The following is a 26611-nucleotide window of genomic DNA, read 5'->3' as shown; positions in this document are numbered from 1 at the left end:
CTCAATTTTACATTACAGTGAAGTTCTGTAGACTTAAGACCAAGTCACATTAATTAGAACTTATTTCAATAATTTAAAAAAATTTATGAAAACAAGACACTTAGTGCTCACTTGGATGTGCCACATAGTAACAGTATTAATCAGTTGAATAATCCACATTAATCAGTCCTGCCTTGAAGTAAAACTATTAATCAGCTTGATGATCTAAGCAATCTTCTGAGGAAATGAGTTTGTCTTAGAATTTAAAAAGTGATCATGGAAAAGTTAAAAAAGAGTGAGAAAGGAAACGAAGAAGGATACTCATTTCAGTTTATTTCAGTTATTTTGACACCAGATCTTCTGCTGATACAGAGTGACTCTGAGCTTTGATATCCAGTTCTGAACAAGTAATTTCCTCTTTTAATTGTGTCCTCTTCTGTCTAGAGAGAAAGTTTTGTGGCAAAGTGTCAGCTACCTCTTGAGTTGTCTCTTTAACCCTGAGGGAATGAAGTTGTTTTGGTATAGCATGTAAGCTGAGGCCATATGTGACATTAAGTAGACGGAAATTGAGGCATGATACCATTTAATTTGGCTTTTTAAGCTAACAAAAGGACGAGGGAAAAAAAGTCAAACCAGTATTGACCACTGTGAAGAAAAGATGATTGGTTTGATATAAATGTTCAGAGTTCCACAAATAATGTGGAAACTTAACCATAAGGGAAAATTGAGGTTATCTAATCCAATGAAGCATTCCAAAATCTACAGGTGATCTCCTCAAAATCAGTGCAAACTCTGTTGAGAAAGGCAGACTTGGGAATAGAAGATGGGAGTCAGGAAGTGTTACAAAAGAAACGTTTTCAGAAATTCTTTTATACCAAGGGATGATTATACCAACAGTTGACTTGGGGTTCTTTTGTTGAAGAAACCCGAAATCTAGTGAGAACATATTGTAACATGATGGCATTGCGTATTTGAAATGAAGTCTCATCAGATTATGTCCCCTTTTAGTTGTAGCCTGCTTTGACATTCCCCAACCCCTCTAAGGGGGCTGTGATGGCTTTGCACCAATTTTTCAGTTTGTCCTCTCCCACTCTCTCCATTTTGGTATGTCCTTTGTATTCACAGTATAGAACAAGAATCACCCACTACATTGGATAGCTAAACAATGAGAAAAACCAAGCAAAACAAAATATGTTCAAAAACAGGCCTTATTTGTTTCCCAATTTTAGCATTCATCACTGCAAAATTTAAATCTTATACATCTAAATAATTGAATTCTCCCCAGTAAGAAAGAAATTACAAGTTAAACTCATTGTGCAAGAAAAAATAATATATTCCTACATCAAGCAAAACAAGCAAAAAAAAAAAAAAAAGGATGTAGCAAATATATATGCCGTGAAAGTTGGGAGTTTTTTAGGTGAGAGTTGGTATTTGGAAGTCAACACCATGATCTTTGAACTTTTCAATTACATCTCTTGAAGGCTGAAAATTTGTAGGGTAAAATTTTTAGTTTCACCCTAAAATTTCCTCTTGTGTGGCTTGGCAAATGTGAAAGTTTGAGAACCTCAGAAAAATCATGTTGAAAGAACCTGCTCAGAAGAGATCGGGGATGTGGATTTGGTTGATGACACAGGCTATTGAGTCCTTACAGAGAATTGTTTGTCTTCCATTTTTAGATGGCTTTAATTCCTCCAAATTGCTCCTTGAATAATAGGAAAAAGGCAATTTGAATTTCAGTGACAGATTGGACATAACAGGTTGCAACTATTAGGTCTAATTTTACCATACTGAGAAATAAAATTGCCTAAACATAAACATCGATCACTGATGCAGTAAATTAATTTGTACAGAAAAAGTAGTTTAACTGCAGTGCACATTAAACATAGAAAATTTTCAAAATTACTGCTCTCTGAATTAATTTGTACACTTGTTTACTTGTTAAAAGCACGCATAAATTCTTTTTTCTAAGGCAGTGTGGGTTTGGATAGAATAAGAAAAAAGTATAAAAAGTGAGAAGGAAAAACAGAGATGTGGAAGGCAAACAGATTGGCCTGAATACTCACAAATAATGTTTTTTCTTTCAATTTTGTTTTTAAGTGCTCTTTAGAATGTGCATTGTTTTTGAATCTGTCCATAGGATCACTAAAGATGTGCACATTTTCCCCCTCATTATAACAAAGATAAATGTGATGTTTTAATAGCCTTGACTTACCTTTGTTAAGAATTGAAGGTAGGAGTAATTAGAAGAGTTTTATGGTTTGGTTTCTTGGTGAGTTTACATTCAAAGGTGTCCTAAGGCTTGGAACTGTTACATTTGTATTCATCAACAACCTGACCCATGCATTTCTTTATGCTTAACCATTTTAAAAAAATCAGTGAGCATGTTTGCATTGTTCTCTGTAATTCTATTATGAGGAATGCATGGCAAAGTTTGGATAGTATCTTTTTAGATTGTTCGAGTCACCATGGAACTGGAGCTGGCAATGCGTTGTGGTTTGATAATATCTCCTGCCTACAGCTTTCAAGGACAGTGGTTCGATTCAAATACAATTCTGATAAGTGGCAGGTTTTCGTGTCTTTAATGCCTTGACAAGGGCATCACTCTCAGGAGAGGGAGGTGAAACCATTTGGACGAGGATTCCATTCCTGCTCCTTTGTGCTGACACACTAAGATAATGGACAATTAAGGGAGCCTTCACTGCAGGTGAAAGTATGGGGTTATCACTAATATAAAGGAGCCCATGGGGTGCTGGGGTATGAAGGAGAAGAGGAATGGGAATTTTTAAAGGGAGTATAAAACACACAGATGAGACGCCTAATAACTGTTCACATATTGCACTTTTACCTGTGATAATGGTGAATGATTGGAGTGTTCAGTATTGCTTGCTCTAACTTTTTTTTTTTTAATATCTGGTTCATTGCATATGACACAAAGTAGTGCAGAAAACTCACCCCAGTGCTGGTCTGCCTGTCGAGGGGTAAGGGAGCCTGGATAAGAAAGAGATTTGTTTTGTGGAATCTGTCTAAAAGACCAGCTTCCATGGGGTTTTTAATTTAGGGTAGTGGTTGTGAACCCAGCCTGTACCCTCTATGGGTCTTAACTCTCAGAGAGTCTGATTTAATTGGCCTGAGGATGGATCCAGTACGTAATTTTAAAAGCTCTTTGGACGATTCCAATGTGTACTCGGAATCAAGGGCTATCGTTGCTGAGTTTGTAACAGAAGATCAAGCTCTTCAACACTCAGGCTCTCTAGCAGATTGTGTGATGATTTAATAGATTTGAACAATAGTGTCTGTGTTGCTGTTAGAGAAGATGCGTGCTGCCTATGCTTCTGACAGCCCTCTCGTGTTTATGTCAGTGTCGTGGGTAAGCATTCAGGCATATATGGGGAGAAGTTCCTTGTCTCTTGACTACTGTTCCCCACTTTCCCCTACTCTCCTTTAGTTTCTGGGTTTTGTTGTTGTTTTTGTTGTTGTTGTTGTTTTTCCTTATAGATGTTTGAAGCTACCACTTCCTGTGAGATCATGGATAAGTCACCCAAGAGTGGGGAGGAGTCTGATAAAGGCAGAAGTGCCTTATGTGATGTCAGTGTCCAACTGTGACCAGCAACTTTGTCCCTAGTCTTCTTACTCTGATGGGGGAGATGAGATGTTCTGTATGCATGGAAATTTGAGGGGCACTTCTGATACCACTTAGCACTAATAAAGGTGAGGCAGTCCAGAGTATTTCAAAACGGAGTGCAGAAGAGGTTAACTGATTTTCTTTTGACTTAAACTATCATTTGTCTTTAACAGCCCTGAACGACAATAGAGTGCACTGCTTCTGATAAGTATGGGTTCTCCTCAGCCTGAAGAGATGTGTGTGATAAGATAAGATGGCTTGAAAAAAAAGAGAGCTTGAGGGAAAGGGACAGGAGGAGAGGGAGAGAGAAAGTATGTTAACTGCTTTGACTGCAAAATACCCCCTGGTAGCCAGAGATAAGACACCTTGAGCTACTCAGAAGACCTTAAACAGGATGTAAATGAAGCCAATAAAAATCACTTGAGATCAAGCCCTCCTTCTCCTCCCCCCTCCAATTCCAGCTCTGACAGCAGAAGGCTTAATTTACTGTATGGCATACCACACTTACATTCTGAACCCCGGAAATTGCAAGAGACTGATAGCCTGTTCAAAGAACAAAGAATTTCTAGAGAGGTCCAAACTTGAGGCATTTAATCAGCAATTCTAGCAACGCCTCCCTGAGTGGAAAAAGAAAGTATTGCTGAATATAGGAAGCTCCCTTCCTCTTTTCTCACTTCTTACTCCAGATATTCGTTTGCTTTGTAGTTTTGTGACAACCTTCTATGTTGAAATGGTTGGCAGGGTGAGCTGCCTTTGATAGTGTATTAATATTTCTCATCTAGCTAATGCAGCTTGAAAGTAATCATCAACAAAAGTTTAGCAGACAGACTTTTTCATGTACACACTTGAAACATGGCTGTCTACTCAGAACTATGTTTCCTAAGCATGTAATACCAGCCTTTATGTACTTGGAACTGTATAACTCTTCAAAATGGTCACTCTCTTTTTCTGGAAATGTACAAGCTGCTGCCAACACTCTTACAGAGAGGAAGTTACTTGCAGGAGCTAATTGAGTATTTCACCGAAAAGATGTGAAATATGGAGTCCTACTCAAAGTGGGAGGGGGGCTGTTAAAGGATAGGAGGGCAAAGAATTATAGTGATCTAATTTTCTTTCTGTAAAAGCCGCTTCTTGGAAGAACTGGGATTCAATTTGGTCTTTGAATAAGGGCGAAAAAGCCCTCCGTCAATGATGTTCCATTACAGAGGAGCAAACACAGGAAAGGCACAGCCGAGTGCAGCAAACTTCAAGCAAGGACTTAGGTGATTCAGGGGAAAGAAAAGATTCTAAGGTGATTCTCAAGCTTGGGAATGCAGGTGAAGACTCAGGAAACTTGCTAAAAAAGGGGGATTTCTGGGCCCCATCCTCAGAAGTTCAGGGTCAGGAGGCGTGGGGTGGAGTCCAGGTGTCTGCATTTTTAACAGGCAGTTCAAGTAGTTGGTCTGCTGGTGATTGGTGGATTAGACTAAGAAATGCTGCCCTGTGTCATCTGGCTGTGGTAGAGGGTCAGCCTTTGGTTTTGTTGTGTACAGCCAGGATAGCTGGAATGATAATTGAAGAAGGGTGGCTTAAGGGATAGGTGAGAAGGATCCTTCATTGGAATCAGTGGCAGGGAATATGTCCCTACAGGCAAGGGTGTGAGAGGAAAGTGAAGTTGGCCACAGTGCCAGTTTGACTGTGTCTTTTTTTCTGCTTTGCTTTGTCAATACCTGATCCGACCATACCACCCCGCTCAAAGCAGAGGATGGAAGAACAGGAGAGAGGCAAACAGATCCACTGTTAAGGAGATGTGTGTATATAGGATTTTTCTAGTCAATAGCCAGCAGTGAAATCAAATTAAGAAATTGTCTGTCATGACTTGTTAACAGAGAGTTATAGGTTTGTAGAGTTGTCCGGCAATTTTTGTTTTCTTCTGTATATGTGTGAATACATACATCAATTAGCATGAATTGGTTTAGTAATATGAAAAACAATGAATTTTTTTTAAAAGAAAAACAATATTAAACACCATTTTAGGTTTATTCATTTACCCATAAAAACTCAGCATTTGAGTTGTTGTTGTTGTTGTTTTAGTAGAGGAGAGTTTGGGAAGGATGGACTTTGAGGGTTTTCTAATACGTAGAGCCAAGGTGCTTGCCTCGGCACTGGGGATTTGGGTGTGGGTTTCAGTGCCACTGTCAACTACTATTGTTAGTACAAGATTATAACATGTTACTCATCCTCGTTGACCTATTTGTTCATCTGTAAAATTAGCACTTTTTTTCCCCTAAAGGCCCACATTTCTCACAGGTCTTAAATCTTATATATCATATATACATGAAAAGTTAGGAATGACAGCCTTGACTTTCTTTTCTCTGTGTAGGCTTCAATCACATTCACTCATTTTCTTTCCTTTGATCCCTAAAGTCAGACCCAGAGGTATGCACAATCCATGCCAAACAACAGGTCATCTTAAGAGAAAAAAGCAGAGCTCAGATGTGGGAGGAAGCTTTGTAAAGATTTCAGAGAACAGCCCTTTGGTACAGATAGCATTGAGTCAGTGAAGATTCTAAAACTGTGCTGGTAGGTTTTATATCTTTGAATATTAGCAACGTGTCTCATTACTGTGGCCATACTGCCTTGGATTCTTTTCTTATACATTATTTTGTTATTTTTAAAGTATCTTGGATGGAGGCAAAGTAAGATGCTAGTACATGGAGGTATCATGGGGTTTTTGAGGCCTGATTTTGTCACAGGTGTTGGAGTATTTGCCAAGATGTATCATCTCAGATAATATGTATTATTTATATATAGACACATATATATAATTTAATAAAAATATGATTATAGATATTAATCAGTAGAAAGTAGTATCATAAAGTCTTCCCTTAGAGACATATTTCATAAAGACATGATTGTGCAGATATTTAGTCCTATTAAGTGACAAATTACTATGATTAGCACTTTTGTAGTGAGAGTTATCTAAAATATTTGAAAAACTACTTTGGCATAAATCACTTAGTCTATTCTGAACACTTAGTCAACTGTGGATAAAAGCATGCAAGCGTACACATGCAGTATGCCACAATTTTAACTGTACTGGTTCCCATAAATAAATTACCAGGGCTGTTACCAAGAAAAAAATAATGAAATGAACGGGCTTGGATGTTATCATCATATTCATTCTAAGGTGGAGATTCTAGGGAAGAGAAAAATCAAACCAAAAGTGAAAAATAAAACATAAAGGGCAAAGAGGGTAACTGGAAAGTCCTCAAATTGATAATTAGCCTTATTTTCAGACTGCCTCTTTTATATTTTGCTGAATTAGATAAATTTAAAAACTCTATGAATACATGTACTTATATGACCTGTGTAGAGATACTTTGTCATACCCTAACTAAAGATTATTTTAAGAAAATAGCTTTGGCTTTCCAGTTTATATAGTACTTTTATAAACATTATCTCATTTGAGATAAAGGATTGTCTTATATCATTTGGGTTACTTGGAATCCAATCTCATTTTTCCATTTCAGTTTTACCATGTAAGTGTTAATGTGAAAGGTAATAATTCTGTTGAAACACTATAAAAATTCTATTGTATAAGGCATATTAGTGATTGGCCCTACTGTAGACTCTTTCTTATGCATGAAGTCTCAAGATAGTCCAACATCCCTGAGTTGCCTTTTTAATTTTTTTTTGAGACGGAGTCTCGCTCTGTCACCCAGGCTGGACTGCAGTGGTGTGATCTTGGCTCACTGCAACCTCTGCCTCCCGGGTTCAGGCAATTCTCCTGCCTTAGCCTCTTGAGTAGCTGGTACTACAGACGCATGCCGCCATGCCCGACTAATTTTTTGTATTTCAGTAGAGACGGGGTTTCACCATGTTGTCCAGGCTGATCTCGAACTCCTGAGCTCAGGCAGTCTGCCTGCCTCAGCCTCCCAAAGTGCTGGGATTACAGGCGTGAGCCACCGCACCCGGCCCCTCATCTCTGAATTCCTTAATACCACTGTAGCATATAATTTCCTCATTAAATGCATAAAACTGAGGAGCAGACAACAGATACTACTTTGAGTTGCAGCTGCTGGGTGGTTGGCTAGGTGTACTCACTAGCAATCTCAGTGGCTTTTTCACCCTATGAAAACAGCCTGACAACCTGTGTGAGTCAGTCTGTGCTTTAACAAAATTCAAAATGATTATTTGCCACAGACCTTAAAAATTCCTGTCATTTGTTAGACACATGTATGTCCAAATCAAGAACTAGTACTGAGGTCAGTTGTAATACAAAGGCATATGGATAATTGTAGTAATAGTTCCCCCCTAATCTTTGTAACAGCTTTTTCTACATTAGCAAACCATATTTATCACTTTACTGCACAATGAACCCACAGGGGGTGCTAATTGTTCATTAATTAAATTTTAGCCTTTCAACACTTTTGTATTCTCTAGTGGCCTTGTCTGCAGTGAAGTATACAGTGTGGCCTTTTTAGGCTGCCGAAAATTCATGTTGGCGTTACTACTGCCATGAATATAATACAGGTGAAATTCAGCTCCAATAAATACCATTTCAGGACTGTTATAATTCCTGGTGACTGAAAGTTTTCCGGCCTTGGACCAAAGCCTACATGTTGGAAAAATAGTCAGTAAAGTCTAGTTTAACAAGACAAAACATTCTGTTAGACCAGATGCTGCTTTGAAATAGAATTTGATTTCGTTTTTTGAAAATTCTGGTGGTTTATGGCAGTTCTTCCAAAACCATTAACATGGTGAAATGAAGTTTCTAAGATCCGTCATTCCCTAACGAAGCCATTTCCAAACTTAGTTTTCTCAGTGGAAGAATCCCCTTTACCTTCTGCTTCCCCAGTGAAGAAGTTAATTTAAAATCACTAATGATTAACTTGGTAGCATTGAGAAATTTACTGAGTATTTTTAAAAAGCGTAGGCCATCCTTCAAAGCTCAATACGTATATTTCACACTAGTGCAAAGGATTTTGAAGTGAAATAGAATTGGCCTCAAGGAATTTCTAAATAAGCCAAATAGTCACTTATAGAGTGGTGCTGGCACTATGGAATGTGGCTCCTGGACTTTGAATGCAGGCCCTTTCGTTGTGTGGACTTTACAACACTCATGAATTAATCACAACTGGCCAGTGTGTGTGGCTATTAACTAATGAACTGCTGTGCATTGATTTTCAAGATTTCTGTGAGTAGCATTCAGAAGAGTTTTTTTGGAATATTTTTGTTTATTTTTATTTATTAATACTGTTTAACAAGAATAATATTGTTAGTAAATTAATCCATATTAATTTAATAATGATAATATTGTCTATTAAATTGTTATTTAAATAACATTGGTAAATAGTTGTTCTTTATTTTTGTTTATTTTTATTTATAAACAGAAATGCCCTTTAAGTCATTAAAAATTTTTAGAATCTCAATATGAAAACTGCAACAACTAAATTATGGTTAATTTTGATTCCTTTCTGCTGTTCTCACATTTATGAGTTATCATTTATCACTTATCACTTATAGGTAACTTTGGCTTTCATGGCAGTAGTAATAATGTAATACATTTTTAGATTTTAGCAGTACAGAAAACTCCTTCATATAATGTTATGTTTGAGTCTTATAATACCTCATATGTTGAGGCAGGCTGAAATTTTTCTGATATTATAGACAAGGAAATCAAAACTTCAAAAAAAAAGTAGTTTCTAAAGTTCACAAGCCAATATTAGACCTGAACACATAATAGGTGCTTAATAAAATTTGATTAAATCAATTAATTAAAGCGATGAAAAACTGATTTAAATTCTTTGTGGTATGAGGTCATATATAAACACAAGAGCACATAGTAACTAATAAATGCCTTCTAACTCAAAATAGTAGAGAATAAAAAGAATACAGACTCAGGAAATCCACTCTGGTGATGTCTGTCATTATTCAAGGAGAGATCAACATGTTAAACAGTTTAGAACACCCTCAGTCACAGCACTGTAAACAGATGTGTAATACACAGTTGCCAATTATTGAACGCCAAGAGGTGGGTGCTTATCATTAGTTATATATATTTTTAAGTGAGCCAAAAGATAGAAAAAGAAAAGCAATTCTCACCCCCCACATAATTGGAAACCACTTTTCCTTCTGTCTGGCTTCAGAAACACAATGTCTTGATTTCCGTGCGAGAGAGGATGACTGTTCTTTAACTGGTTTCACGTCAGCTTTTTCCTCTGATTTGAGAGGTGGAGTTAAGTGTGAACTGCTTAAGAATGCACTGTTTTCTATTTAATTTGGCTGCGGAAGATGGAATTCATTGAGCTCCGTCTGTTCAAATGAACTTTAAGTAACAGCAAGCAAAACATTTGTACTTCTCCCTGCACACGCAATCGAAATGTGTCTGGTGAAAGAATGGATGAAAAGCCCAGGATTACCTAAGGAGAGCCACGGAGATGTGATAACAACTCCTTATCTCTTTGTTGGCTCATCTGAAGTGTTAAAGTGTTGTTGGGGGAAAGCGAGCCTCTTTTTTACTAGGGAGTATTGAAGGCAAAAAAAAAAAAAAAAAACCTCTGAGCTTGAGCTCTGATATCTGGAATTCATCTTAAGACTGTTAAAAAATGTGCAGCACCAATTCCTGCTCTTCACAGCTGCTGTTATTAATGGGTGACCACCCTTCTTCCTCATAACCTAACTGTTAATTCATTTAATTGGTCCTTCTAGAACAGTTCAAAATATTACAGAATTTAAAAGCATCTGTGAATTATAAATAATTTTAAAGTTCACATTTCTCATTTGAACACCCAGTAAACGGTATTCGTTTTCAAGTAGTTAAATAAGTTATATGACAAAGGAGTGAATTTAATGTGGAGCTGTTGATTTTTTTTGAAAAAAAGAAGCATGATAGTTATTAAAATTACAGCTTTTCTAAAACTGTTGACATTTCTATGGAGAATGAAGGGAAGCAATTGTGTAATAATGCATAATAGTTTTTTTTAGCATGACCTTATCTTTTAGCAATTTAAATCATTGCTTTGAAAATGTATTTTGTAATTTGGTTAGAAGATTTTAAATATGATGGTGTAAAATTGTTACTGTGTTGGCATTGAAGTAACATGACAAGTACCCTTGTTATCTGTGTCTATTAAACATGCATTTCAAAATATTGTCCGCTTTAAGTAGAGCCCGACTTCTCTTAGCATTTGTGCACACCTGTGTATCTCCCCCAGGAGTTTCAGCTTATGTTAAAGTGTCTCAGGTAGCTAATGACTGAAAAAGTACTGTGAATTCTATTTAGTTAGAAATTTCAGAACTGCTCCTATAGCCTGCTGGCAGAAGTAAAGAATTATGTAAGGCAAGTGGGGGAAACCTGAAATTTTGTTGGTCTCAAGTCTTACCCTATTGTTTGACCCTCAAAAAAAAATTTACTGAATTAACTTACTATGATGCTAAATAATGCAATGATTGTATTGCTCGTGTTTTAAGGAGAAGAGAGGTATAAACCACATTCTTGGCTTCAGAATTCCATAGAAAAACACTTGTGCCAAGGTTACCTGCCTGTAAAGACCCAAGATTATATCCCATGTTTGATAATTTAATGCTTGGAACATAGTAAGCACGGATTTATCGTCTATTTGCATTTAGATATCACTAGCTATTTGTCTTTTATTTTCTTGCTAGCTGCGTATACAACTGTGAATGCTTAAGGCACTGTAGATTGCCATTGGGTCAGTCCTTAAAATTAATATTCCTGAGATTGCATTAAAGGAAAGAAAATATTAAAATATGTTTATACTATATTCATAGAAGCTTACACATGGAAACAGAAATACATGCAACACATATAAATCTTTTTGTTTACATGTGCAGCTTTTCTTCCAGCATGATAAGGTGCCCTAGAAACATTCACTAATCTTTATAACACCCCAGAGGGTAAGTAGCAAGAATTATAATCTTCATATTGCAGGTGAAATACCTAGGTAGGGGCAGATTAAATGACTTAGCCAGGCCACTCTCTAAGTCAGTTATGAAGCTAGAAATAAAACTCCAGCCTCTCGACTTTTGGTTCCTACACAAGTATCAGACCCATCAGTATTTGTGCTTCTTCTCCTCACTTGAAAAGTAACCATTGATGTAAATCCTGTCCCTGTTAAGGAAATCTTGCTGTGTGGCACTAGCACACATGATACTGAGTCCCTGATGGGCAGTTAAGAGGGTACTCTGCTATTGCAATGAACAAGCTCAGGTAGCAAAAGGATATTGTTAAGCCGGTTTCATGCAGACCAGGCCCTATGAAGAACATTATCAGAAGTTGCCATAACTTCAGAGAAAGTATTTTCATCTACTTTCTTACATTAGTTTCTCTTGAATAATTTCAGATTGCCCCTAGTGTTGGAATCAATCTTCTGAAAGGCTTGGTCCCTGTCCTCAGGAAGTATATGTCCTACACAAATTAAGACCTGCTTAATCATAAACAAAGTAAGCATTAACATTAGTTTAGCCCTTCTGCACATATTCTCTTCCTCTCCCTTTGATCTTATTTTCTAATTTCTGGCTAATTTGATTAGTCTTGAACACCAGCAAGTGGCCAGAACCCTCAGCATTTCTCTTCCACAATGGCAGGCCATAAACTGAGACTCTCAGACCCTGATTTGCGTGCTTGTCTGTCCATCAGTAGGAGCTAGGATCAAATCACGTCCAGTCTCTGCTTTCTCCTCCCCAGGTTGGCACACGAGGGGCTGGTGGCTCACGTCACAAAGGTACTCTGTGTTCTGGTGCCTTTTTTCTGTGGAATAACTCCTTCTGGTATGACTTCACTTTTCTGTTAGTGAGCACTTTCCCCCATAAATATGCCTGAACAGGTGTTACTCTGCTGCTAACTGAGTTTCCAGCTGTCCTCCTCCAACACAGACCCAGCAAAATCTGTTGTTTCATCCTTTTAGGCAGACTAGAGAAGCGCCTAGCCTGAGATGGAGGTCTTCCTTGCAGGATATGGCCGTTCTGCTGCCAGAAGATGGTCCGGAAAGCCTGGCTGGCTAACAAAGACAGGCCTTCAGCGGCTGGGTGTAGTTCCAGTTCTGCATCCCCTTTGGCAGAAACACAGAGGCTGCTGCAGTGTGGCCAGCCAGCGAAATTAGGAAATAAGGACCTCTTTTATTTACTCAGGCTGCTGAATCATGGGCATTCCTGTCTGCTTGGAGAAAAGTCAGGCGGCTCTACTTTCCACTGAAAGTCTCAGGAGTGTTGGAGACTTTCATCTCGGAGTGTTCACACACTTGTTTTAATGTGCTTTATGGAAATGGTGAAACTCAGCAAGTACAGTTGCTGTAGAAAAACATCTGCACTAACCATGCACACACGTTTGCATCTTTAAATAGAATTTTTAGGCCACGGAGCTGGTTTCTAGCAAAGCTTTTTCAGCAGTAAGAGCTACAGCTCTCGGAGAGTCAGCTCAAGTGAAGTGACTGGTTTCAAAAATTAAAATTTACATGGACATGTTAAGTACTTCACATTAAAATGCAGAAAACTTGCCATCACACAGAAAGACAGTCCCTGTAAGTAGCACTTAGTGCCGAAGGGGAAAAAAGTTAAAGTTGATTCAGGAACCTGAGTTGAAAGAATCTTCTACAGTTTCTTCCACGTGTAAAAAGAAATTGACATCGTTTAAACCTATATTCACTATTTAAGCTTAGTTTGCACTGTGGCTGCCAAAAAGCTTAAGTTAATGGGGATGGATAACTCTCAAAGTCTTAGGTAGACCTCAGAGTATGTTGGCGGGGAGACCATCACCACAGAAGTCTTGGAGGAGTCTGATACCTGAAGAGCGTGGACCAACCTGCTGGGAGTAGTGAGTCCCTGTGTGTTCTTGGGAGAATATGATCCATTTACAGTACTGGCAAATGAGAGTTTTACATTTTATATTTTAAAACAGAAATCAGCCTTTCAGGGCAGCTTGATTTATTTTTCTAAAAGTATCATTCCTTGCTCAAACTATTTACTTCTGCTCAATCCCCACGCCTTATGACTTCTAGAGGAGGTTTTGTGTAATTTCCTTTACAAAGACAAGTAATGGGGACTGGAAAGAAGAAAGAAAAGGTTTCTGCTCTCTTGAATCCTGGTTAAAACCTTGATCCTAACCTTCAGCTCACTTGACATGTCATTGAAATTTACAAGCTTAAGAGAACAGTTATATAATAGATATAGTCAGGCATGGACCACAGACAAGAACCTGATTTAAGCCTGGTGTTAGGGATTGCATAATTTTTATAATGGTCCATTGCGCTATAATTCTTTATGTATTTGTAAAAAATATATCATACCTGGACACAATCTGCAGTTTAATAATAAATTCACTTGCTCAATTTTCAGGCTCAATAGTTACATCCTTCTAGGCTAGATGCATTACAAATTCTGATTCACTGTTTTCCCCAAATGTATAAATGAGAAGATGTGTTTGAAAATATTTTTTAAATGAAATAGCAGGATTTAAGCCTGAAAGATAAATGTGAAATGTGGTAGATTTTACCTAGAATGTTGAGTACATTTAATAGATAGCCTTTTTTTTCAATTAGGGTAAATATTTGAAACCTTGATTTGTTTCAGGTATATTAGCTTTAGGTGACAACACTTTTTTAAGGGGAAAACTAGATCATTATTGAGTTTTTTTGCTTTTAGTTAAATTTTTTTTTTTGTATGTTGAGTGGTGAGTTGAGTTTATCTGCATATGTTCCTGGTGTATTCACTTTAAGTATAAATCACATCCACATCCATCAGACCCTTTCTTATGCTGGAAACATGTTGGGTTATAGAGTCATATAAATGAGGATGCAAAATCGTGCGATTTTCAACTTGTATGGCGAAGCTTTGTTGCAGTGGGCAGAGATCCAGGAATGGTGTTTGGTTGTTTTCTCAGAGTGAGAGGGTTGCCATCTGGCATTGATAGTGAGATGGTGTTGTCATCAGTTTCTAGATGCAGGAAAGGAATGATCCTCATCTGTTTCCTGTGGATAAGGAAGAGGCTGACAATCTAGTAAAATCTTGTTACCTTAAAGAAAGCAGACATGGAATTCGTTTACATAATGCTCACCAGTTTCTACTTTTATGTTAATCATTTAGCTTGCTAGTGAACTTCAGCTTTGAAGAATCTAAAAACTTATTTGAACATACTGTAATTGAATACCATTAGAATATTCTAATAATGCTCTAACTGAGCTTCTTATTCTAACTGAAACACTATCCCCACCAGCTCCACTCCATGGTCTTTACTTGTGTGTTTTTTTGAAAAATCGTGCTCCTTTGGAGAGTGAAAAGCTTTTAAAATTTCTTCTGATCTTGAATAATAGGTTATGAAAAGCAAAAAAGAGGTTTTACAACCTGTTTTGAGATGGTCTTATTTTCCACTTGGATATCAAGAAAGCAACAGAAATAACAGTGCACATTTGCTGAGAACATAGTTTTTAAAATCACCTAATATAAGGTAACGTTCCTTTATGGATAACTTGCTAAGTTTATATCTGGCTCTCAGTCTTGTTTGTCTTCTTTTTGTCACTCATAAATCTTTCAGCATTTACCATAATCATTTATCACTTTTCCTGTTTCCAGTTTTTCACAAGTTGCTTTGTCTCTGCTCACCTCAAAGTGCAGGTCCTGTTTAGCTAAGGAAGTTCAGGCTGCTGAAGCTTTTGCAAAAGGAAGATATGGTGGGCCACCTCTTGAACTTTCCAAACAAAATACACTATTAAAATCTGGCCGTTGTGAAACTCTCATTTTTTTCTTGATCCTAGCTGATCCTAGCTACATGTAATATCTAGCAGTACCCTTCTAACATTTAATAATCCATTTTCTGGCCTATGGAATTCGAATTTCAGTTATTGAAGAAATCCTGGTTGTCTTTCATTACACAAGACATAATTATTATTGTGTTTTCTGTCTTCTTTCATGTGCTTACTTTTTAATATTTTTTTGCTGAAAGCAATAAAGTCTGTATCAATAAGAACCCCATAACAGATTTTGGTCTTCAGAATTGCCTTTTTATATAAAAACAAGCAAAATGCAGAGGGAATTTTTTATTAAATATTAGACATCTGGGTTGACTGCATTAATTTTAAATCATTCCTGTAATATTTCCTCTTTTCATTTGGTTCTTCAGATGCTCACATAATATGCAAATCATTTTAGAATGAATACAAAAGAAACATTAAATATATTAAAATCTGCATTTTAATAAAATTGTCAATGTGTAATATATACCTTGCTTCTAAGGAAGAATGATAAAAAGTAATAAAAGGGTAATTTAGACATAGAACTATTTAATATCCTCTTATATTTTACAGCTCAACAAAAAGTAAATGCAGAATAACTGCTTTGGGCTCAGATTTGAAAATGTCTCACTCAAATATTCTCTCTTTCATTTTTTTTTTTCTTGAAAGATTCAAGAGGGCCCAACTCTGTGTGCTGGTTGAAATGGTACGGTAAACTCACTCTTGAATCTCAACATGTCAGATGAAATTTGTCATTGCTTCTTGTTGCAGATGGAGTGGATGTTGAAGATGATCCGACTTGCTCTTGGCCAGCTTCCTCACCTTCTAGCAAGGATCAGACTTCTCCTAGCCATGGAGAAGGTTGCGATTTTGGAGAGGAAGAAGGTGGCCCTGGACTTCCATACCCATGTCAATTCTGTGACAAGTCGTTTAGCCGCCTCAGCTACCTAAAGCACCATGAGCAGAGTCACAGCGACAAACTGCCTTTCAAATGCACCTACTGCAGTAGGCTGTTCAAACACAAGCGCAGCCGAGATCGCCACATAAAACTCCACACCGGGGACAAGAAGTACCACTGCAGTGAATGTGATGCTGCGTTTTCCAGAAGTGATCACTTGAAGATCCACTTAAAGACTCACACGTCCAACAAGCCATATAAATGTGCCATTTGTCGCCGTGGGTTTCTGTCCTCTAGTTCCTTACACGGACACATGCAGGTTCACGAGAGGAACAAGGACGGCTCTCAGTCCGGTTCCAGGATGGAGGACTGGAAGATGAAGGACACTCAGAAGTGCAGTCAGTGTGAGGAAGGCTTTGACTTCCCAGAAGACCTCCAAAAACACATTGCAGAGTGCCACCCCGAATGCTCCCCAAACGAGGACCGAGCGGCCCTCCAGTGTGTCTACTGCCACGAGCTCTTCGTCGAGGAGACCTCCCTCATGAACCACATGGAGCAGGTGCATAGCGGGGAGAAGAAGAACTCATGCAGCATTTGTTCTGAGAGTTTCCACACAGTTGAGGAACTGTACAGCCACATGGACAGTCACCAGCAACCGGAGTCATGCAATCACAGCAACAGCCCTTCCCTGGTCACGGTGGGCTATACCTCTGTGTCCAGTACGACTCCAGATTCCAACCTCTCAGTGGACAGCTCAACCATGGTGGAAGCTGCCCCGCCAATCCCAAAGAGTCGAGGGAGGAAGAGGGCCGCTCAACAAACCCCTGACATGACTGGTCCCTCAAGTAAACAAGCAAAAGTTACCTACAGCTGTATTTACTGCAACAAACAATTATTTTCAAGTCTTGCAGTTCTGCAGATTCACCTGAAAACTATGCACTTAGATAAGCCAGAACAGGCCCATATTTGTCAGTATTGTTTGGAGGTCCTGCCCTCACTCTATAACCTAAATGAACATCTTAAGCAAGTGCATGAAGCTCAGGACCCAGGTCTGATTGTTTCTGCCATGCCTGCCATTGTCTACCAGTGTAACTTCTGTTCCGAAGTTGTCAACGACCTCAACACTCTTCAGGAACACATCCGATGTTCTCATGGATTTGCAAACCCTGCAGCTAAAGATAGTAATGCATTCTTTTGTCCCCATTGCTATATGGGGTTTCTCACTGACTCTTCCCTGGAAGAGCATATTAGACAGGTTCATTGTGACCTCAGTGGCTCCCGATTTGGGTCTCCAGTGCTTGGGACTCCCAAAGAACCAGTAGTAGAAGTCTATTCTTGTTCCTATTGTACAAATTCGCCAATATTCAACAGCGTTCTTAAACTGAACAAGCATATCAAAGAGAATCATAAAAACATTCCCTTGGCCCTGAATTATATTCACAATGGGAAGAAATCCAGGGCCTTAAGCCCCCTATCTCCTGTGGCCATAGAGCAGACATCTCTTAAGATGATGCAGGCAGTAGGAGGTGCACCTGCACGTCCAGCTGGAGAATATATCTGTAATCAGTGTGGTGCTAAGTACACATCCCTAGACAGCTTTCAGACTCACCTAAAAACTCATCTTGACACTGTGCTTCCAAAATTGACCTGTCCTCAGTGCAACAAGGAATTCCCCAACCAAGAATCCTTGCTGAAGCATGTTACCATTCACTTTATGATCACCTCAACGTATTACATCTGTGAGAGTTGTGACAAGCAATTCACATCAGTGGATGACCTTCAGAAACACCTGCTGGACATGCACACCTTTGTCTTCTTTCGCTGCACCCTCTGCCAGGAAGTTTTTGACTCAAAAGTCTCCATTCAGCTCCACTTGGCTGTGAAGCACAGTAACGAAAAGAAAGTCTATAGGTGCACATCTTGCAACTGGGACTTCCGCAACGAAACTGACTTGCAGCTCCATGTGAAACACAACCACCTGGAAAACCAAGGGAAAGTACATAAGTGCATTTTCTGCGGTGAGTCCTTTGGCACCGAGGTGGAGCTGCAATGCCACATCACCACTCACAGTAAGAAGTACAACTGCAAGTTCTGTAGCAAAGCCTTCCATGCGATCATTTTGTTAGAAAAACACTTGCGAGAAAAACATTGTGTATTCGAAACCAAGACACCCAACTGTGGAACAAATGGAGCTTCCGAGCAAGTGCAGAAAGAGGAAGTGGAGCTGCAGACTTTGCTGACCAACAGCCAGGAGTCCCACAACAGTCACGATGGGAGCGAAGAAGACGTTGACACCTCTGAGCCTATGTACGGCTGCGACATTTGTGGGGCAGCCTACACTATGGAAACTTTGCTGCAGAATCACCAGCTCCGAGACCACAACATCAGACCTGGAGAAAGTGCCATCGTGAAAAAGAAAGCTGAGCTCATTAAAGGGAATTACAAGTGCAACGTGTGCTCTCGAACCTTCTTCTCCGAAAATGGCCTCCGTGAACATATGCAGACCCACCTAGGCCCTGTCAAACACTACATGTGCCCTATTTGTGGAGAGCGGTTTCCCTCCCTTTTAACTCTTACTGAACACAAAGTCACGCATAGTAAGAGTCTTGATACTGGAAACTGCCGGATTTGCAAGATGCCTCTCCAGAGTGAAGAGGAGTTTTTAGAGCATTGCCAAATGCACCCTGACTTGAGGAATTCCCTGACGGGCTTTCGCTGCGTGGTGTGCATGCAGACAGTGACCTCAACATTGGAACTCAAAATCCATGGGACATTCCACATGCAAAAGACAGGGAATGGGTCTGCAGTTCAGACCACAGGGCGGGGCCAGCACGTCCAAAAACTGTACAAGTGCGCATCTTGCCTCAAAGAATTCCGTTCCAAGCAAGATCTGGTGAAACTTGACATCAATGGCCTGCCATATGGTCTGTGTGCCGGCTGCGTGAATCTCAGTAAGAGCGCCAGCCCAGGCATTAACGTCCCTCCCGGTGCGAATAGACCAGGCTTGGGCCAGAATGAGAATCTGAGTGCCGTTGAGGGGAAAGGCAAAATGGGGGGACTGAAGACGCGCTGCTCTAGCTGCAACGTTAAGTTTGAGTCTGAAAGTGAACTCCAGAACCACATCCAAACCATCCACCGAGAGCTCGTGCCAGACAGCAACAGCACGCAGTTGAAAACGCCCCAAGTATCACCAATGCCCAGAATCAGTCCCTCCCAGTCGGATGAGGTAACTCGCCTTTTTTAATGTTTGCTATTTAACCTCCTCAAGAAACGGTCCCTACTTTATGTTTACACTCTCCACAGCTTTATTTATTGTCATGGGCCAAAAGATGCTTAGATTGAAATGCAGTGCTTTTTTTTCCCCCATAGCCATTAGCTAGCAATTACTTGCTTCTTGATAAGCGGCATTTTGGCTTGAATGGTGCAAAATAGGACTAATTCCAGTCTCCCTAGGATATTGTCTTCTCTATGACTGAAGAGACCAGCGCTCATGCCAGCACTACTGAGATCTGGAATCTCAGCATAGCTTCACCGTGAGTTGAAATCCCCAGCTATGACTTGTGTGTATGGCAGAGAGATAATGACACAAAAGTAAGATGCTATGAGCCACCGTGCTGGCTTAGAGTAAATTAAAAAGAATATATATATTTGAGGATAACAAACTGTGTAGGGGTGGCTTTTTAATACCATGTTGTCAACACTCACTGTTTTTCTTTGTCTTCTGGGTAGAGAGGAAAATACTTCCTCACAACAGGATTTTTAAAAAGCCCCTACATTTATTAAGCACCACATGCCCATTATTCTGTTTAAAGACACTATCCCTGAGTTTGAGGCCTACTCTCTGGGTTTCAAAATTAATGTGTGTGTGTTTTTTTCCTCCTTAGTTTCAGAGTAGTTTTCTGCTTTCTTTGCCATGACGAGTACAAGAAACAAGTTCATTTACAATGAAATCATTTCATAAGTCATCATTTCTTAGAAGCTGAGCAGAGGATGGCTCATTTTAATATTTCTTTATGCTTTATCACCTGGTTTCTAAAAGCTCTTTCCACTTCCCTACCTGCCCGTATCTGGAGATCCATCCAAATGAAAACCCCAGGGAGATCCTTCTCCCTTCAGTTTGGGGTTACTGCATTTTCCTTATCTTGTCTCTGCACTCACACCCTGGTGGAGGCCCCCCTGTGGCTCCCTGCAGATAGCCATCAGTCAGCTGGCAGGGGAGGGCTGAGAAGACTGAGACAGACTGGCCTCACAAAATGTGACATCTATGTGGCAGGCAAACTCCCAAACTTTGAAGCCACTTTTCCCCTTTTCCCCTCCCCAAGTAAATCTGCACTTTTCTCTCATTTAAATACATGAAATCCTTTCAAACTGCTGAGGACAGCTGGAAGAACATAGCTTTGATTATGGCTCATAGCTCATGGGTTGGGTCAAATTGTTTCTTTTGAAACAAATATTAGTAGTTAAAAGCATATGAGATGAGGGTTTTCCAAGTTTTTACTTTGGAATTTTTGAAACCTATAGAAAAGTTAAAGGACCAACACAGCAAACACATATGTGTGCCTGTGTATAGGTATCCCCGGGTCCTCCAGATAAGAATATTTTGTTGCGTTTTCTCTCTCTCTGCACCCCTTTTTAGAATCAACTTCAGCCACATGAAAGAAAGTTGCAGGTATCATGACATCTCCTAAGAATAAGGGTATTTTTTTGTTCAATGATGACATCATTAGCTAAAGCAATTCACTAAATTAAAAAAAGGAAATTAAGTAATCCCATAATATCATCTGTAAGAGGTTCATATTTAAATTTCCTCAGTTGTCCCCAAAATATCTCATGTTTTAGAATGTTTTTGAATGAGAATTCTTAAAACATTAAGGCAGAAAATTACTCTTCTCCTGTGTTTTTATTTTGTAATGCTTAACATATGCCTACAAGAGATTGATGCTCATGTTTAATTTACAAACTGTGTAAAGTTGATTTTAAATGACTGCAGTAGTCTTTGTGTCTGTGTGTGTGATTTTGGTGTTGCTTGTGCATTTTGAATGAAGCATGGCTGAACTCTCTTGTTTCTTAGTAGATTGTTTATGAAAGGGTATATGCTTGTGTCTTCTTATCTGTTCACGGTTTGTATTTTCTGATATTTATAAATTGCTATATATTATAATACCATCTAAGAGGAAATATTTCAAAAACGAATGAGGACATATAAATAGTATTTACACATTAAGTTGGTTAGAGTTACTCGATGAGGAGAATTTATCATTAAGGCTCGAATGACACCTAAAATCTTAGTGATATTTAGAAAGCCTATCTTTATCCTGCACTTACATAGGATAATACTTCAAATATTTTTTAAAATACTTGTTCAAGTTTTACAATTGCATTTTTAAAGCACCTAATGACTAAGGGTCAAAAATGACTATGCAGTCAAGTACCTCCCTATGAAACCTGATTAATAAGAGCTTAGAGTGATATGCTTAATTGACGGGATATTAGGATTTAGTTTCAAATATTTCTTTGTGCCTCAAAAGTTCACTAATTTGTTCAACATTTTAATCATTGTTACTATCGCCATTTTTAAATTCATCATACTATTTGTTATAAAATTTTATGTGATACTCTCTACAATTAAAAATGTACAATAGACCATATTATTTAGACTAATATAGAAAATTATCTAAATATACACAAAGTTTTACAAAAAGAAGCCTAAAAATAATATGTCAGCAAGAAAAATACAAAATAAATACTCATTTGTTCACATTCTTTATTAGCCAAGTTAAATTTCTATAAGTTCTCATTTTGAGGAGTTTGTGCATTTTTTCCAGATTAGGTAAAATGAACTGTTATTATATAAGTCTTTGTCAAAAGACAGGTGTATCATATAGGAATAAATTTTATCACAAAAAGAAATGTGACATAAATGTCTATTGACTTAGATGCCCTAGGTAGCAATTGAAGGACTTAGCAACATAGGTGGTATTTTCATCTCTTCTTCTTGCTGAGGCTTGAGACTCCAGAAGTAAAAAGAAAATCACAGGAGATAATAAAACCTGGATACATAGGTATGGTCAAGAACAAGGTTAGATTTTTCTGGACCATGACTTAGAATCACATAGAATATTGGTAAACATTTGTGTACATCTTTCAAAGACTAAAAAGAATATTATATGATTGAGACTAGGATACCTAATTAAAAGGGATTTAAACTTAAATATAAATCTGGGAAGGATAAGTACTATATAAAACCCTGCAATCCAAAAAGTGGATGAAAGACAAGGCATGCAACTCTAGGATAATTGTTGGTAGCTGTTATGTAACAGATTTGAAATCGAAGACAGATCTGAGTTTGAATCCCATTTCTTCTGCCTAATGCTTTCTGAATTTGTGAAAAATGTTTTCTTTGTGCCAGAATCCTCAGATTATTAATCTAAATTTGCAATGAAGATCTTGTTTTGAATAAAATATTTTGGAGAACCCATTCATTTTTTTTTGCTCCTCAAAGGTTGAGTGTGATAGAAATTTACACATAACCTACGATAAATGATTCCAGAGATGGTAAGGTTAACTGGGGAAAGGAAGAACACTGGCCCTTTAGCTATTTCCACATGTGAAGCACCTTGCAGTTATTGACATTTACTATACGTTGAATAAATGTTGATTCTTCTGGAGTTCGTGGGCACTGTCTACTCAGGGGCTGCCCCATCTGGACCTCAGAATGTTGTCTCATGACTTTGAAGTTCTACAGTAGATTTTGGAAACACTTATTCTTCTGCCTCCTTTTTCTAGTGTGCTTCGTAGCCAAGTTTCCCTAAGCAACTATTTACTCACATTTCAATTCACACTGTCCTCACCAGTCCTTTGAAATTGCTGTTGCCAGCATTACCATTATCCTCATGATCTCCATGTCGCGAGATGTGCATAGGGTGCCACAGAATCAAAATAGAAGGAACAGTGTAGACCATCTGACTCAGCCACTTTATTTTACAGACAAGAAAACAGGGCCGGGTAAATAGAGGATTGTCTAAGATCACACAGCCAGTAAGTGGTAGGCAAGGGGTTAGAGTTCAGGTCCTAACTCCAGGTTCAGGATTCTCTTTCCACAATCCCATGGCACTTTCCTCTAGCTGCAGTTGAATCCCCGTCTTTTCTACAGCATCCTCTCGGTACTCCTGTCTTCTTTCTCTTCTCCTTCAGTTCCCTCACCCATTGCACAGGGTCTTCTGCATTGGTTACTTTATTGCAACTGACTCCAGGGGCTCTTCTGGCCTAATTGACCAATGCATTGTACTTAGAGAAACAAAAAGATAGTATATCTTAGTTATTATTGTCTCTAAGCACTTGTCGCTGTTGGCCAGTCCACTTTTATGGGCCCTCTGTCTTCCTTCCTCGCTTCCTGGTTGCCTCTGTGAATGCCCCGTGGCCTCTCCTTCTTTTGCTGGCCCCTTCCTATAGGTTCGTTTCCCCCTCATTGCTCTCACTCTACATATCCCCTCCATGGGGCCTCATTCACTCCCAGAGCTTGAACGACCACCTTTTACTGACCGCTCTCCAAATAGTGTATCCAAGGGACAGGAGGGGACCTTTGGGAGCTGATGGGAACACTCTTTATCTTGATGCCTGTGGTGGTTACGTGACTGCATGCATTTATCGGTACTCAGCAGATTTAAAATTGGTTTATTATTTTTATGGGGATTACACCTAAATGAAGCTAATTTTATTTTATTTTATTATTTATTGATTTGAGACAGGGTCTCACTCTATCATCCAGGCTGGAGTGCAGTGGTCCAATCACGGCTCACTGCAGCCTTAACCTCCCAGGCTCAGGTGATCTTCTTACCTCAGCCTCCTGGGCCGCTGAGACTACAGGCTCATGCCACCATGCCTGGCTAATTTTTTGTATTTTTGGTAGAGACGAGTTTGCCATGAGGAGTTCAAGACCAGCTTAGGCTCAAACAGTCCATCTGCCTCAGCCTCCCAAAGTGTTGGGATTACAGACATGAGCTAATTTTAAAAAGCAGTGATGTCTCCGACTCACATCTTTGCTCTGAGCTTCAGACTCATATAAACAGCTGCCTGCTACACGTATCCACTCACATGTTCCCTTGAACTTCAAACTCAGTGGGTCCCAAATTGAACTCAGCACCTTTTCTCTAAACCTGCATGTTTTCTTATGTTTTCTATTTCACCTGTAGATCCATCGATCTTCTCAGTCACTTCCTTTCTACTCTGCATCATTTGGTCATCAAGCCATCTTGACTGCAGCTCATATGTACAGTTGACTCTTGAACATTCCAGGAGATAGAGGCACTGACCCCTCACTCGGTCAAAAATCTGCATATAACTTTGACTCCCTCAAAACTTAACTACTAATAGCCTACTTATCGATAACATAAAGAGTCAGTTAACACATACTTTGTTAGTTATATGTATTACACACTGTATTCTTACAATAAAGTAAAACAGAGAAAAGAAATTACTAGTAGGAAGTCATAAGGAAGAGAAAATCTGTCCATTAAGTGGAAGTGGAGCATCATTAAGGCCTTCATCTTCATTGACTTCACGTTGCGTAGGCTGTGGAAGAGGAAGAAGGGGAGGGTTCGGTCTTGCTGTCTTGGGGGTGGCAGAGGCAGAAAATACACATATAAGTGGACCCATGCAGTTCAAACCTGTGTTCTTTGAGGGTCAGCTATTTTTCTTTTCTTTTTTTTGAGATAGAGTGTCGCTCTTGTTGCCCAGGCTGGAGTGCAATGGCGTAATCTCGGCTCACCACAACCTCTGCCTCTCAGGTTCAAGCGATTCTCCTGCCTCAGCCTCCTGAGTAGCTGGGATTACAGGCATGAACCACCATTCCCGGTTAATTTTTTTTTTTGTATTTTTTAGTAGAGACGGGTTTTTTTCTCTGAGACAGGGTTTCACTCTGTGGCCCAGGCTTGAGTACAGTGGTGGGATCATGGCTGACTGCAGCCTCAACCTCCTGAGCAGTCCTCCTGGCTCAGCCTCCTGAGTATCTGAGACTATACAGGTATGCACCACATGTCCAGCTAATTTTTTTTTTTTTTTTTTTTTTTTTTTTTTTAGTAGGCTCAAGGTCTCATTATGTTGGCCATGCTGGGCTCAAGTGATTCTCCTGCCTTGGTCTCCCAAAGTGCTGGGATTACAGGCGTGAGTCACTGTACCCAGCCAACTGTTTTTCTGGAATCAACTCCTCCCACCATCCCCTTAACCACGTTTTAAGTTCAATCTCTGATCTTCTTTTCCTAAACAACTGAAGCAGCTTCATTTGGTCCTTCTGACTTGAGTCTCATCATTTGCAAATCCATCTCCACACCACTGCCAGAACCATCCATCTAAAACACAAATCTGTCTAGCATGTCCCTTCCTATTTGAAACATTGTAAGTGTTCTGCTCCTCCATCCCCATAGGATGATATAATAATCCTTTTACTGTGAAATACAGGACCCTTCAGGTTTCGGCTTCCCCTTCTTTTCCCTGCCCTCTCCTTGTTCTATAATTGGAAGCACTTTAATTAACCACACATAACATATTGTCTCTGTGTCTTACTGAGGCTGTCCTGTTCCTTCTCCCCAAATAACCTCTCTCCTCTTGACTGTCTTCCACCTTCCAGAAGGCTGTCCAGCTTATCCTTTCTTTGGAGATCAACTATTCTAGAAGGCCGCCTATGAGCCTGACTCTCCATCCCAAGCATCTCCCTATCCCGTCAATGCCCTGTGCAGATAATATGGAGTAAATATCACGTGAAAACTGTTATACTGCTTTATGATTATCTATTACGTTGTCTTTTCTTCTGATTAATTTCCTGGGGCAAGAACTTACTCAGTCTCATATTCTTGGCACCTCTGACAGTGCCAGGCCCATATTAGGCAAACGCCTCACTGCATGGGTGTCATGCCATGGAGCTTGAATGTGCCTGATGGCCCTCCCAAAATACCTTCTTACTTTTGCAGGACAAATGACCACCTAGATTTTTCATCCAGGAAACCTTCGTCTGAAGTGTTGTATGTATACACTAGACTCCTGGTTCTCTCTCCTGAAACGTTTTCCTCTTCCAGACTTCCATTATTTTAGTAAAGGGAACCACTCTACATCCAATTACTCAAGCAAGAAACCTGTGAATCATTCCTCATTCCTCTTTTCTCTCATTCTCCATGTTTAATCCATCAATGGATACTGTTGATTCCACCTCCAATAAGTATCTTCAAATATCTCATCCACTTCTGTATAACTTCAAAGCCATAATCTTAGTCTAGGCTGCAATTGTTTCTCATCTGGATACCGCAGTAGCTTCCTAACAGATCCTCTCCTTCATCTTCTGCCTACTTCCAGTCCATTCTTCATGCTGCAGTTGGAAGCGTAGACCTGTAA

At 39.2% G+C, this 26611-nt stretch overlaps 1 protein-coding gene across 12 annotated transcripts in view; it reads left to right on the top strand.

The window, feature by feature from the left end:
* ZNF521 (zinc finger protein 521) overlaps positions 1 to 26611 on the top strand; it is a 344704-nt gene that overhangs the window by 108055 nt on the left and 210038 nt on the right. For 11 of the 12 annotated variants that reach the window (XM_054537745.1, XM_054537740.2, XM_054537742.2 and 8 more), the window contains one exon: positions 16102 to 19454. In XM_054537745.1, coding sequence (XP_054393720.1) covers positions 16542 to 19454 — 2913 coding nt within the window. In that variant the 5' untranslated portion in view covers positions 16102 to 16541. Of the gene's footprint in view, positions 1 to 16101; positions 19455 to 19681; positions 23954 to 26611 lie in introns of those variants that run through there. The other variant, XM_054537744.2, reaches the window with a different exon arrangement.

Source organism: Pongo abelii, chromosome 17 (genome assembly GCF_028885655.2).
Source record: "Pongo abelii isolate AG06213 chromosome 17, NHGRI_mPonAbe1-v2.0_pri, whole genome shotgun sequence".
Classification (NCBI taxonomy): Eukaryota; Metazoa; Chordata; class Mammalia; order Primates; family Hominidae; genus Pongo; species Pongo abelii.
The sequence above is the reverse complement of the archived record's forward strand: the minus strand, read 5'-3'. Positions and strand labels throughout refer to the sequence as shown.